This window comes from Physeter macrocephalus, chromosome 18, assembly GCF_002837175.3.
Source record: "Physeter macrocephalus isolate SW-GA chromosome 18, ASM283717v5, whole genome shotgun sequence".
NCBI lineage: Eukaryota > Metazoa > Chordata > Mammalia > Artiodactyla > Physeteridae > Physeter > Physeter macrocephalus.
In genome coordinates this window covers 36,992,132-37,005,789 of record NC_041231.1, presented here as the reverse complement: position 1 = coordinate 37,005,789, position 13,658 = coordinate 36,992,132, and the positions used below count along the sequence as shown (strand labels likewise).

At 44.4% G+C, this 13,658-nt stretch overlaps 1 protein-coding gene across 4 annotated transcripts in view; it reads right to left on the bottom strand.

Moving 5' to 3' along the window:
- The window catches only part of ARHGEF3 (Rho guanine nucleotide exchange factor 3), a 314,234-nt gene that overhangs the window by 37,313 nt on the left and 263,263 nt on the right, over positions 1-13,658 (bottom strand). For 3 of the 4 annotated variants that reach the window (XM_028478969.1, XM_028478970.2, XM_007129649.4), the window contains one exon: positions 1,345-1,452. The exons of the other annotated variant lie outside the window; for it this stretch is intronic. In XM_028478969.1, coding sequence (XP_028334770.1) covers positions 1,345-1,452 — 108 coding nt within the window. The remainder of the gene's footprint in view (positions 1-1,344; positions 1,453-13,658) is intronic. 4 annotated transcript variants of the gene reach the window in all.

Sequence of the window (13,658 nt, the reverse complement as noted above, 5' to 3'; positions counted from 1 at the left end):
CTCTCCCGTTGCGGAGCACAGGCTCCGGACGCGCAGGCCCAGCGGCCATGGCCCACGGGCCCAGCCGCTCCGCGGCACGTGGGATCCTCCCATACTGGGGCGCGAACCCGGTTCGCCTGCATCAGCAGGCGGACGCGCAACCACTGCGCCACCAGGGAAGCCCTCGATTTTCATTTTAAAAGATAAACTTTATCAGGAGTTTACGAACAAGAACTACAAACCACCTGTTAACCAAAGAATTATTTTTTTTCTTTTTTTTTTAACATCTTTATTGGAGTATAACTGTTTTACAATAGTGTGTTAGTTTCTCCTTTACAACAAAGTGAATCAAGAATTATTATAGTAGTTAATATTTACACCTTAGCTGGTTAGGATGTTAGTGATTACTAACTACAGACCAACGCACTATGCTAAGTCCTTTAAATGCACTATCCTGTAAATCTTTACAATGATTCTATAAAGGAGCTGGTAGCATCATCCCCCAATGTATCCATGAGGAATAAAAGCAAGACCTAGAGAGATATGAAGTTATCTGCCCAAGGTGACAAAGTCTTTGAGTGACAGAGCCAAGGACAGAAGTGAGATACTTCTATTCCAGGGCCCTTGTTCTCAGTCAGGGGTCAACAAACATTTTCTGTAAAGGGCCAAATAGTAAATATTTTTGGTGTTGTGGGCGATATGATCCCGTTCACAACTACTCAACTCTGCCTTTGTAGTGCAATGGCAGCTACAGAAAACACATCAACATTTAGGCATGCCCGTGTTCCAGCAAAACTTTAGTTATAGACAGCAAAACTTTAGCTATAGACACCGAAATTTCAATATCATATAATTTTCATGGGTCATGAAATATCATTCCTCTTTTATTTTTTTCCCAGCCATTTTAAAAAGTAAAAACCATTCTTAGCTCCAGGGCCATAAGAAATCAGGGGGTGGGCTGAGTTTTTTCCCACATGCTATAGTTTGCAGACCCTGGTCTAAATCACTAGGCTCTCCTGCCCTCCAACTTATATCATGTGCTGGTTCCCTTGGAAGGCCCATAGATACTTTAGGACAAAACCTATGATAGCACATCTGGATGGGGCATAGGACTGTGAAATATAATTGTGAGGAGCCCAACAGAGATGACTCCTCCAGTTACACCTTGAGGGACTCTGCCCGACACCAATTTACAGCTTGAAAACATCTCTTTCTTCCTTTCAGTCCCCTCACTTGCTCTCTTCTGTTGAAATAAGCATTGATTCATGTCAATCTGAAACCAGGGGAGGTTCTAGGTAGGACAGGGATGGCTCCTCCCACACAACGTGGTTTTCTGCAAACATGAGCCCACTGTGTCCTTCTTACCTGCAGGGTTTGGCTGAAGCGCTTTAATGGTGTGGTCTTCACGGGTGGGATAAGGTTGGCTAGGGATGTGACTCTGGAAAGAGGTTTGACTCGTTTATTACTAGGCTCCTGTAGTGTTAAAAAAAAAAAAGGAAAGGAAAATGTCAAGGTCAATTACGAAGACAACATAACTCCACTATACAGTCACGTCCCACTCCACAAGCTGCTGGCTGCACACCGATGTGTGGACTGCAAACAGTGCTCTGTCTCACTCCAGCCGTGTGGAGGTGACCTGGCTTAGGAGCCAGCGAAGGAGGAATAGCAGAGGGATGTCAACAGAAGCAGCCTCGGAGTGGACAGCATATGGGCGGGGATCTCTCCTTTCCCTTCACTCCAAATATATCTGCCAGCTTTTAAATCAGAGGCTTCCACTAAGTAGCATCATTCTCTTCAACCCCTCCTGTAGAGAAAAGCTGCCTCAGATTTCCCATCCAATGACCTTGTCAGGCAGTTGTCTTTTGATGCTTCTGGTTTCATCTTTTTTTTTTTTTTTTTTTTTTTGCGGTACACGGTTCTCTCACTGTTGTGGCCTCTCCCGTTGCAGAGCACAGGCTCCGGACGCGCAGGCTCAGCGGCCATGGCTCATGGGCCCAGCCGCTCCGTGGCATGTGGGAGCTTCCCGGACCGGGGCATGAACCCGTGTCCCCTGCATCGGCAGGCGGACTCTCAACCACTGCGCCACCAGGGAAGCCCTGGTTTCATCTTTTTAAAAAACCTTTTCTCCAACTTACCTGAAGCCACTCTCCAAATTTCTAATATGCAATGGCTTTTCTAAAGCACAAAAAATCTTTTTTTTTAAGTACACCAAATTAAAAAAATATTGTTTAAAGAAGTTATTCTATTGCTAGGCTCTTAACAAAGCATCTTTGTATCTACAGTATATTTGAAATGCACAAATTAATAGTTATAAATAACAACCAGACAGCAAAAGAAAATGTATATAGAGAAAACCCTACCATGAGCATCAGTTTTTATACTATACATAGCCACAAGTTTTGAAAATCACCTCCACATAAAACGTGCACATCTGCAAGTTACCCCAAACCAAGCTGATGGATGAGGGGAGCCTACCCATACCAATGACTCTGCAGATGAGAATTACATAAATAAAAACAACAGGCTGTGGAAAAGAGAGAGATGACAGACAAAACACTTTCCAAAGACAAAGAGAACAGTTACCCTTGTCTTCCTAAGCTCCATCGACCTGCAGGAGATGCTTGACAGCACATGAAGACACCAAATTTTGATGGAAAAAACCAAACTTGCCAATGGTTGTGGCAAAACTCAATCATTTCCAAAGGGAGCCTCAGGATGCTCATCTTTCTTTTTCAGCCATTGCCTTCAAAGTTTGGAGAGTTAAGCCCGAACTTCAGATTCTCCAGAATACCCCTGCAGGGTGTTTTGAACATAGTAGGTGCTTGGAAAAATCTTGCCTGAATTTGGAGTTCTGCCGAGAAACTCTCATGTCAGTTTATGCCCTTGCCAGCCTCAGAAATCAGAAGCATTCTCTGAAACAGACCCAACCTTTCTGGCAATCAAATAGAAAAATTAAAAGGCTTTTTAAAAAGCACAAAACAATTCCACAACGTGGCCAGGAGTGACTTCATGATTTCTCGAAGCAAGTACTTCCAAGACGGAGAATGAATCTGGGCTGCCGGGTACCTCTCCAGCCTCTTGGTATGCTGAGCTGAACAGACAGCAGGAAACTCTCCGAACACTGGGAAGGCTTAGTTCCAAAATGCAAAGGATGAATCTCTCAACGTGAGAGACATCGCATTACAATTATTTAAATGCTGAAGAGAAAGATCCAATAGCCCTTCTGCTTCCAGGTGACAGCACCCTTCAAGGATGCTGCTCCCTGTGTCCAGTGCCTGGCTCCTGAGTATCTGTGCCCAGAGGAGGATTTTTAAAATATTTTTTTACGTCAGAGCTCCACTACCAGCGGGCATACTGAAATACACACACACACACACACACACACACACACACACACACACACACACACACACACACAGCCTCTTGAGCATCTCCTGAATGGCTCCTGCTTTGGCTGGAAATGCCAGAGTTGTGACATACCACCTTTGGTGGCACAAACTGCACTGCAGCAAGTGAGAAGATGGGGGATTTCCTAGGGGATCAGGACTTGGTCTCAGATAATCCTGCATGTACCTTAGAGCCCACTGACTCCTAGGTCTCTGTTTTATTAACAGCTAAATCTGCTAGGTCACAGATTCTATATCAAACTAGGGAAGTTGAAGGGCAAACGCCAGTTGGCTTCTCTTGCTTTAAAAAGGGGCAGGGAGCCCTGCATGCTTGACAGGATGAGGGAAGATTCGGCTCTGTTCCACTTGCTGTGTCATCTTTTCTAAGGTTCTGCTGACTTTGCTGCCCATTTTACATGAGCCAGTTAGATGGGTGTTTTTCTGCACCTCTATAAGATGTATGCACAGTGCAAATGTTGGCCCCTCTGCAAGCTGTGTGCAGTGTTGCTACATGAGATTGTAATTAAAACTCCTTTCCTAAGGCTTTGCCCATTTGGAAGTAAACACTGGGCTGCTCTCTGGCAATCTGACATTCCCAAGTAATGAACAATCAAAACAGAAACCACTGCTGCATGATTTAGTGCTTGATCCAGCAAAGCGGGCAGGTGCAATTTCACAACCAGAACATTTACAGGTTATTGAATCTATAGAGGAGGCTTTATGCCTGACCCACATGAGTCAAATATGAATTATGGTGTTCTCCTTGAGGGCTTCAGTGAGAATAGATTAAAAAAATTCTTGGCCTAATTTGATTTTTCTTTTCCATTTACTCAGTATGTCTCGAGCTACATTTTACTGCTGTTTAAAAGGAGCCTCAGGGAAAACGTTTCCAGATTCTAGTTAAACAGCTCTACTGAGAACTAGCAAATGCAATAAGAGGGATGCTTTCAGGCTTTACAGAAAGATGACAGAACATAACCTGCAGAAGCTTCCTAATCCAACAACTCAACTGCCAGACTAAGCTGGGCAAGGTCACTGCTAAACCCAGGAATGAAGTGTCCTGTTTCAAGTGCAGACACCACCCTCACCATGCAATTTTAAGACAGGGCAGGAGGACATCTCACTAAAGAGGTTAAAAAAATAAAACAAAAAAGAAAAAGCCATTGAGTATTCTGTGTGGGTAGTATTTTCTGAATAACAATCTTTTTGCATGTTTTCCAGACCTTACGGCTTTTTTTGTTTTTCTTGTCTTATTGCACTGGCTAGGACTACCCGTATATTGTTGATTACAAGCTGAAAGAGCAGGTACCATAGTCTAATTCCGAATTATAAAGTAATTATTATGAAGGTTTCATCATTAAGTATTGTATTTGCTGAGAGCATGGAAGAGACACCCTTTATCGAGTAGAAAAAGTTCCTTTCTGTGCTAAGTTTGCTGTGAATTTTTATCATGAATGAGTACTGACTTTTATCACATATTTTCTCTTCACCTTTCCAGAGGACAAGGAATGGGAAAAAAGAAGGAAGAGGTGGGAAGAAGGGAAGGAGAGGATGAAGAAAGGTATAGAGGTCATATTTTTCATAAAGGAATTGATTCAGCAATTTTAAATATCTCTTGCGCTTGAATTACAAACAAAGGAGAATAAAGCACTCCATGTAATTTTATTTTTAATGTGAGATTTAATTAAATAGATTTTAATATTCCTTCCCTAGGGGATAGAGTTCTTATCCTCTCCTTATTCTTCCCCCCAAAAGATAAAAACCAAAGCACATTATAGGCAATGTAAGAAAATGCCTATCATATCAATATAATTTGGCACTATTTCTTATTCCTTAAAAACAGTTCCATTCTAACAGATGTGGCATACAGGAAACACTCCCTCATTCTCCCTGAACTTCATTTTTGCAGCCAGAGTGGGGTTGGAGAGCAGTAGGAGAGTCTTTCACATCACGTCTGTAGCTTCCCTGAGACTCTGCTTTTACTGAGTCACAAACATGGCCCAGGAGGGGCCAGAAATGCAGCCATTAGTGCAGGACTGACTGCTCTATTACAGGGCAGCGCTGCTCTTGGATGCTCTACACCTGGCCAGGGGCAAGAGAGAGGTGAGAAACGACTGTGCTAGCAGATGCTTTTGCCCATGAGTTGATGGAATCATAAAAAAAAGTCTTTCAGGGCTTCCCTGGTGGCGCAGTGGTTGAGAATCCGCCTGCCGATGCAGGGGACACGGGTTCGTGCCCCGGTCCGGGAAGATCCCACACGCCGCGGAGCGGCTGGGTCCGTGAGCCATGGCCGCTGAGCCTGTGCGTCTGGAGCCTGTGCTCCACAACGGGAGAGGCCACAACAGTGAGAGGCCCACGTACCCCCGCCCCCCGCCCCCACACACAGAAAAAGTCTTTCAAATGTTTAGAAACACCAGGAAACCTTATGCCGGGCTACATTTGTGTGACGGGAGATGTGCTGGGAACTGCACACCCAGGGGTCACGTGTCATCCAACAGTAACCCTCTAGGAGGCTTTCATCATCCTCATGTTAAACAGGAAGTTACAATCTCAGAGTGATGGAGAAGCTCTAGAATTATTACATAATAATAATGAGCTCATATTTATTGCAGGGAATCTTCTCTGTGCTTTACAGATACTTACTAATTTATTCTCCTAACAGCCCTGCAAGGTAGCCACTATTGTGATCCTCATCTTAAAGAGGGGAAAGCTAAAAAAGGTGGCCAGGATTTAAACCTAGGCTAGGGAGGCTGGATCCAGAGCCCATGCCCTACTCCAGGGCTTGGCTAACTGTTTCGTAAGGGGCCAGATGGTTAAATATTTTAGGCTTTGAGGGCTGTCCAGCCTTTATCACAACTACTCATCTCTACCATCAGCCATAAACAGTATGTAAATAAGTGAATGTGACTATGTTCCATTAAACCTTCACCTATAGACATTAAAATTCGAATTTCATATAATTTTCACATGTCACAAAATATTCTTCTTCTTTTGCTTTTTTTCAACCATCAACAAACACAGAAACCATTCTTGAGGGCTTGAGGCCTTTTTTTCCCCCCTGCTCATTAGAAAAAGGAACATGAGTTTTGCTGGAGATTCCCCAATTTTCAATTAAGTATTTTGCTCAGTAGAGAAGAGGACACTGTAGAAGATTCTAGAAAATTAATTTCCAAAATACTGTTTTCTGACAGCACCTTTACTATACTAGGCAACATTCAAAATGTTTAGATCCTGAGTTCCACTTCCAAGTACTACTGAGTCAAAAATAAGGGGCAGAAATCTGATTTTAAGACAGTATGTGGTCAAAATGCTCCATAATACAAAGATTTATTTCAATGGACAGAAAACAGTTTTGCGAATGTACTAGTGAATGCTGAACTGCAGCAGACAGGTGCCATCCGAGATTTTTACTTCAGTTGTTAGTGAGGGCCTAGTGAGAAAGGATACTGAAGAGGCAGACATCATCTAGAATCAACAGTAATTAGAAGAAACCTGGTTAAATGAAAAAAAAATCCCACTACTGAATTTCAATAATTCTCACCTGATATAGGCCAGAATAGGGAAAGGTCCACGTGGCTGGGAAACTGAGAGCTGAGAGGGCTACCTTGAAACATTTAAACTTAAAGACCCAGCAATCCCACTACTGGGCATATACCCTGAGAAAACCATAATTCAAAAAGAGTCATGTACCACAATGTTCACTGTAGCTCTATTTACAATAGCCAGGACATGGAAGGAACCTAAGGGTCCATCGACAGATGAATGGATACAGAAGATGTGGCACATATATACAATGGAATATTACTCAGACATAAAAAGAAATGAAACTGAGTTATCTGTAGTGAGGTCGATGGACCTAGAGTCTGTCCTACAGAGTGAAGTAAGTCAGAAAGAGAAAAACAAACACCATATGCTAACACATATATATGGAATCTAAAAAACAAACAAAAAATGGTTATGAAGAACCTAGGGGGCAAGTCAGGAATAAAGACACAGACCTACTAGAGAATGGACTTGAGGATACGGGGAGGGGGAAGGGTAAGCTGGGACAAAGTGAGAGAGTGGCATGGACATATATACACTACCAAATGTAGAATAGATAGCTAGTGGGAAGCAGCCACATAGCACAGGGAGATCAGCTCGGTGCTTTGTGACCACCTAGAGGGGTGGGATAGGGAGGGTGGGAGGCAGGGAGATGCAAGAGGGAAGAGGTATGGGAACATATGTATATGTGTAACTGATTCACTTTGTTATAAAGCATAAACTGACACACCATTGTAAAGCAATTATACTCTAATAAAGATGTTAAAAAAAAAACCTTCTAGGTCACCATAAATATTCTCATGTTCTCACTTCCCTTGACACCTCCTACTGCCAAGGCCTTCCCACCCTTTCACTGTATTTTGTTGTCATATCACAATAGTTTCCTCCAATCGGTGACAGTTCCTCAGTCTTTTGTGACAATGATACTTTTGAAGAGTGCTGGTCAGTTATTTTGTAGTATATCTCTCAATTTAGACATGTCTGATGCTTTCTCATGATTGGATTCAGATTATGCATTTTTGGCAAGAATACAACAGAAGTGATGTGCCCTTTCTGGTGCATCATATCTGGGGGACATGATGTCACTATATAACTGGTGACGTTAACCTGGACCAGTTGGTCAAGGTGGTACAATGGGTTGAATTGTGTCCCCCACAAAAAGATATGTTGAAGTTCTACCCCCAAACCTGTGAAAGTGACCTTATTTGGAGATAAGATTTTGGCAGATGTAATCAGGTTAGGATGAGGTCATATTAGATTGCAGTGGGCCCTAAATGCAATCGTTGGTGTCCTCATAAGAAGGGAAATTTAGACAGAGACATATAGGGAGACAGCATATGATGATGGGGGCAGTGATTAGAGTGATGCATCTACAAGCCAGAGAACACCAAAGATGGATGGCAAACACCAGAAGCTAGGAAGAGGCAAGGAAGAATTCTCCTGCAGGTTTCAGAGGGAGCATGGCCCTACTGACGACTTGATTTTTGACTTCTAGTTTGCAGAAGAGTAAGAAATAAATTTCTGTTGTTCTAAGCCTCGCCTCTTGTGGTACTTTGTTACAACAGCCGTACAGGAGGTATCTGCTGGATTTCTCCATTGTAAAGTTACTACTACTCCCTTTGTAATGAATACACATAAATGGAAGAGATTCTTTGTGACTACGTGCATCCTCTGGAATTCAGCTCTGCAAGTGTTTACCCAGCATCTGCAAAGTGGGTTTCATTGAAGGGTACACGTGTCACCCTTGGGGGAATGTCTCCTGGATGTACAGAGAGAACCAGAAGGTTGACCCAGGCAGAGCACCCAAGAGAGTAAGCCTTGGCTGGAGTGGGGCAGGTGAGGTGTTCAGCAGGCAGAGCACAGTGGAACACAGGGGCATGTAGGACACAGAGGCAGCAACGAGGAGTCCTTTGCAGAGCTGTCTGAGCAAGAGGGGAGCAAGAAGGGGAGCTTCTTTGGAGCCTGCAAGTGACTCTTCATCTTATTTTTTGGAAATAGAAAAAAACAATAATGAAATAATGGTTCCTAACTCCAAAATTTCCATTAAAAATTTTTTTGTTTGTTTTCTTTTCCCTGGCACAGAGCTAACTGACCTGGTGTCCTCTGTTACTAGAAGTTAAAAGGCAAATAATGAAGCCCAAATTCCAACGGAAACCTGGCTTCATTGATTAGGCCAAAGGCATTTCAGAATTATTGGTTTCTAACCCACAAAGTGAGCAAAAGGTCTTCAAAAGTAGAACTACAATTTCCCCCTAAAAACGCTCACAGGTGATTTCAACAAAGGTCCCACAGGCTTTGTGGACTCTGCCAAACCACCAGGAACAGCTCTGGGAAGAATCCCTGATACCTTCCTCCTGGCTCATCTCAAAGGTGGAGGCCACACCCTTGTGTTTATTTTCTCCAGCTGCAGGTTTGGTTGCCTTGCACTGTGCATCCAAGGGAGATTAGATTTCCTTTTTGATGAAATGGCCCAACTCTCTCTGCATCAGATGCTATAAGGAAAACATCCTAATTTCCTTCTTTAAAAGAAAAAAATGCTTTTTGGGGGCTTTGTTTTGTTTTGTTTGTATTTTTGCTACTGGGGACTATGGAGAGCCTGGATAAATAAAATCCACAGGACACTCTTAGTTCAGTCTCATGGCCAAGCTGTAGACAGGGTGTTGGATTGTTGTGTTGGGGAGCTGACGATTTCTCCAGCCTCCCCTCATGGCAATGCTAAAAAGCATTGATGGAGACATCACACACAAAATGGTCTGGACAGATCCACACATTTAACCATTGACGCTTGGGGCCGTAAAACTGAACACATTAAGGTTGGGGAGACGATCTTTATTCCATGTATATCAAGTCTGTTTTGGCTTGAGCCAGTCAGCAGCTATGGCCTCTGGCCAAGGTCAGCCTGTGAGGTGGTTGCTTTTAGGGGGGTCTTGCTTAGGGCAGGAGCCTCAGAGGGGGATGCCGGACTAAGCTCAGACACTGCTGGCACAAACCTCTGAAAGGATGCTCAGTTCCAGCCCCAAACACAGCTCCCATCAAATGCAAGTAAAAAAATGAGAAGAGAAAGAAATCACACTTTATGACAATTCATGTGGTCATCCTGGCTTCATTTCCTCCAGGCCTCCCCTGCTTCCTTCAAGTTCAAAGCACATGCTGGCAAAATACTCTCGCTCTCTACTATTTGTATAAACTGAATGACAAAATGAAGGAAAGGTGAGTGTGGGGCGAGTTAGATGGATTTCATCCAGTATACCCTGGAGGAGCAATTAATTTTACTACAAACTCTGAGAGGGCAAATGTTACTGGCATACCATTTTGTTTCTGAGGGAGCACCTCAAGCAAGTTATTATCTTTATTCTCTTATTATCATTGACTGTTTGCTCCCACATTGGAAAAGTAGCCTGTTCTTCTCTGCCATCGGGATATTCATTTTTGCTGAATGGTGGTTTATGGGCCGAAAAACAAAAAAACAAAACAAAACCTTGGAAAATAATTCAGTAAAACATGGGACTCTCCGAGAGCCAAGGTGGGCAGCAGCCTAGGTTACGAACAAAATCTCTTAGCAGTGCCAGTAAAATAAAACAGAACCACTGTTTCAGACACTGTATTTTTGGCTAAGGTTTCACTCCTCAATTACTTTCAAAGTTATTCGTTTCAGTCAACATTATATGGGTAAGTCAACATTTGCCCTGGCAGCAAGCCCAAATTTATTTTATTAGTCTGCTACTGGTTAAATTGGCCCATGATTAAAAATATCTAACAAATAGCCCTAAAATATTGGAGTTTAGTAGAAAACCACATTCACGTTCTCTTACACAGGATGTTACTGTTACTTAACCTTGGGCAGAAGGAGAAATGCACACCCTCACCCCGATAAGTTCCTTTTAGCAAACGCTAGCCCATCGCCTGAAACTCATTTTGGTCATGCCCAGACATGGCACTACAGACCTTCAGAGAAAGAGGAAGCTAAATATTTAGCTCTCTCTGCGGTCTCTGGATCCACATATGCCTTCTGATAATCAAGCAAAGCTCTTACTCTGTCAAGGAGAAAGGGCCAGATGCTCAGAGCCGAAGCACTTTAACAGTTCGACCTCCTGGAAAAGTGTGAGAGCTGCCAGCAGACTCAAGCCTCTGTGGCCCTTACAGGGAAGCCAACCTTAGGCCCAGAAGATGTTTTCTCATGCGTAGAGCCAGGTTATGCCTTTTTGCCAAGAATGCCACAGAAGAAATGTGCCCACAGCCTGCCACACCCATTTCCAGGTCTGGAAAATGGGGTCAGAGCCGCACATTCCTGGGTGGGGGACGCCAAGAAGTCAGCCGGAGGTGGCAGTGGTGGCCTAATCACAGCCACAGGCCCAGAGGAAGGGCTCTGTGGTTCTGGGGTCTCGGTCAGTCATTTCCTTTTGACTTCTTGGAAACCCTTGGGTGGGATATAAATTCTGTATTTGTTTATCTCTGTAAAAGGGATTCCCTGGCTTCCCCTTGGGCTGGGTTGCAGGGGTAAGGGGAGCAGAATGCACTGGGGATTCCACCTCTGCTTCAGGGTTTGGGAACTGGTGTGTACAGACCTCAAGGGCACTTTAAGGACATTTGCTGAGGCTTCCCTGGTGTTTAAGGATGAGCAGAAAGCCTCTGCTGAAAGTGACAAAGTTCTTATCACTCTGGCCCCCCAAATGTGTTGATTCTTTGCAAAGGATCTAAGGATAAAATATGAGCCAACCTTTCCCGCCAGAGGACAGTGCCCTATGAACTGAATACCCTATGACCTTGGGCCAACAATGTAACCTCCACAGGCTTGGTCTCATGCCCTGTGAAGTGAGGGTGGCTCTCCGACCCTCTCACAGGGTTGTTGGGAAGGTGACGTGAGATCATGTGTGTAATGTGCTCGGTACAAGCCTGTCCCATAAGTTGTTGCCTGTAAATATCAAATTATTGCCTTGAAACTGTGATGTCCAAGGAGAGGTGTGATCTCCCCCCCGCCCCCCCACCCCCAGCTTGTTCGCCTGCTCTCATTCATTCCCTGCAGCACTGGATTTTGCTCTGAGCCTCCCAGGGACAAAGCTGGTGCTCCATGTTACCTGCCCCTATCTCACCAATGACATGCTCTGGCCACCAAGGACTCGGGCTGCTATGAGACCACATTTTGATTCTACATTCCTGCCTTCCCTTTCTTCCGGCAGTTTTATCATCTGTTTAGTCAAGCTCTGGCTGGACAGAGCAAAACTGGGAGTGGTTTGGCAAGATCCAAGGCTACGTCCAAGTAGAGAAAAACATCAACCGTGAAGTCCTAAGATAAGAACCTGAGTGGTGGAAGTGCACCCAAGTGGGTAGGTCTTGAGGTCTACATCGAACTCCTCCCACCCTCCCCTCCCCACCCCACATTGCTGAGTTATGGGCTAAAAGAGCTGGTCTCCAATCTTGCCTGATCCCAGTGCTATCTGGGATTAGGCAATGATAGGAATTCTGGGTGTTCAAGCCATGTCAGAGGCGGAGGGTAGAATTTCTCCCAAAAATAACATGTTACTTTTGGCTTCCAGAAAGGACCATACACAGATCCACTGACATGTCCTCTCTCTTATCTACCTGTCATCCCTTGAAGCTCAGCATTATCTTAGCTTCCCAGAAGAGGAAAAAGAAGTACAGAGATGGAAATGGATGCACAGATCCCAATCTCAAAGGAAGGACAGTGTGTTCCAGCTGAATCTGAGATGATCAAACACGTTGCAGGCAAGCAAAGCTAACAGCTGGGTCTGCCATCTGACTGAAGACGAGGCTGAGACGAGGAATCCCACATTCAGCTGCTGGGTAAAACCTACAGGGACATCCGACCAAGGGCACCAGGTCTTCAGGAAAAGAACATGGACCCCCTTCTCTTTCTGTTCTCGATGAGAACAATGATTTTCAGCAGTCAAGGCTTGCAGAGACGTGACTTCCAGAGAGACACAGAAAATACATTTGCTGAGCTCCCTGGTAACCCCAGCTGTCCCTCCTAGCACAATTTATCCTTTCAAATCATTTGGTCCACGTGCATCCTCAGCAGCACACGCCTCCACTGAGAATCAGGGAACACTGCACTTGGGTGTTTTAGAACGGTCTGCTCTCGACTGAGAACAGAATACACTGAAACCTGATTATTCAAAATGGAAGAAGCTACCAGTCACACAGCCACAAGGGATTGATTGAATTGGGAATAAAATAAAATATTTTAAAACTTTCCTGCTTTGGCTTTCAGCTGACATCTTACCACCCACTAAGCGATGGTTTGCAGAAAAATAAGGTACAAAGCATGCTGTTCAGGAAACTGTGAGGTAGGTAATCTACAATGGATTCCTATGGCCTTGCTGTTGCCCCACACACCCCAGCTGAGCAGATGAATAGCTTCAAAATGTTACTCCTTGGGAAGTGTGTGTGTGTGTGTGTGTGTGTGTGTGTGTGTGTGTGTGTGTGTGTGTGTGTGTGTTCGTGCACACATGCAGAACACAAGACTGAACTTTAAGACAGTTTTTATTCCGTAGCACATTTTTAATGACAGGAATTTTAAAATTCCCACTAGGGCTTCCCTGGTGGCGCAGTGGTTGAGAATCTGCCTGCTAATGCAGGGGACATGGGCTCAAGCCCTGGTCTGGGAGGATGCCACATGCCACGGAGCAACTAGGCCTGTGAGCCACAACTACTAAGCCTGTGCTCCACAACAAGAGAGGCCGTGATAGTGAGAGGCCCGCGCACCGCGATGAAGAGTGGCCCCCACTTGCC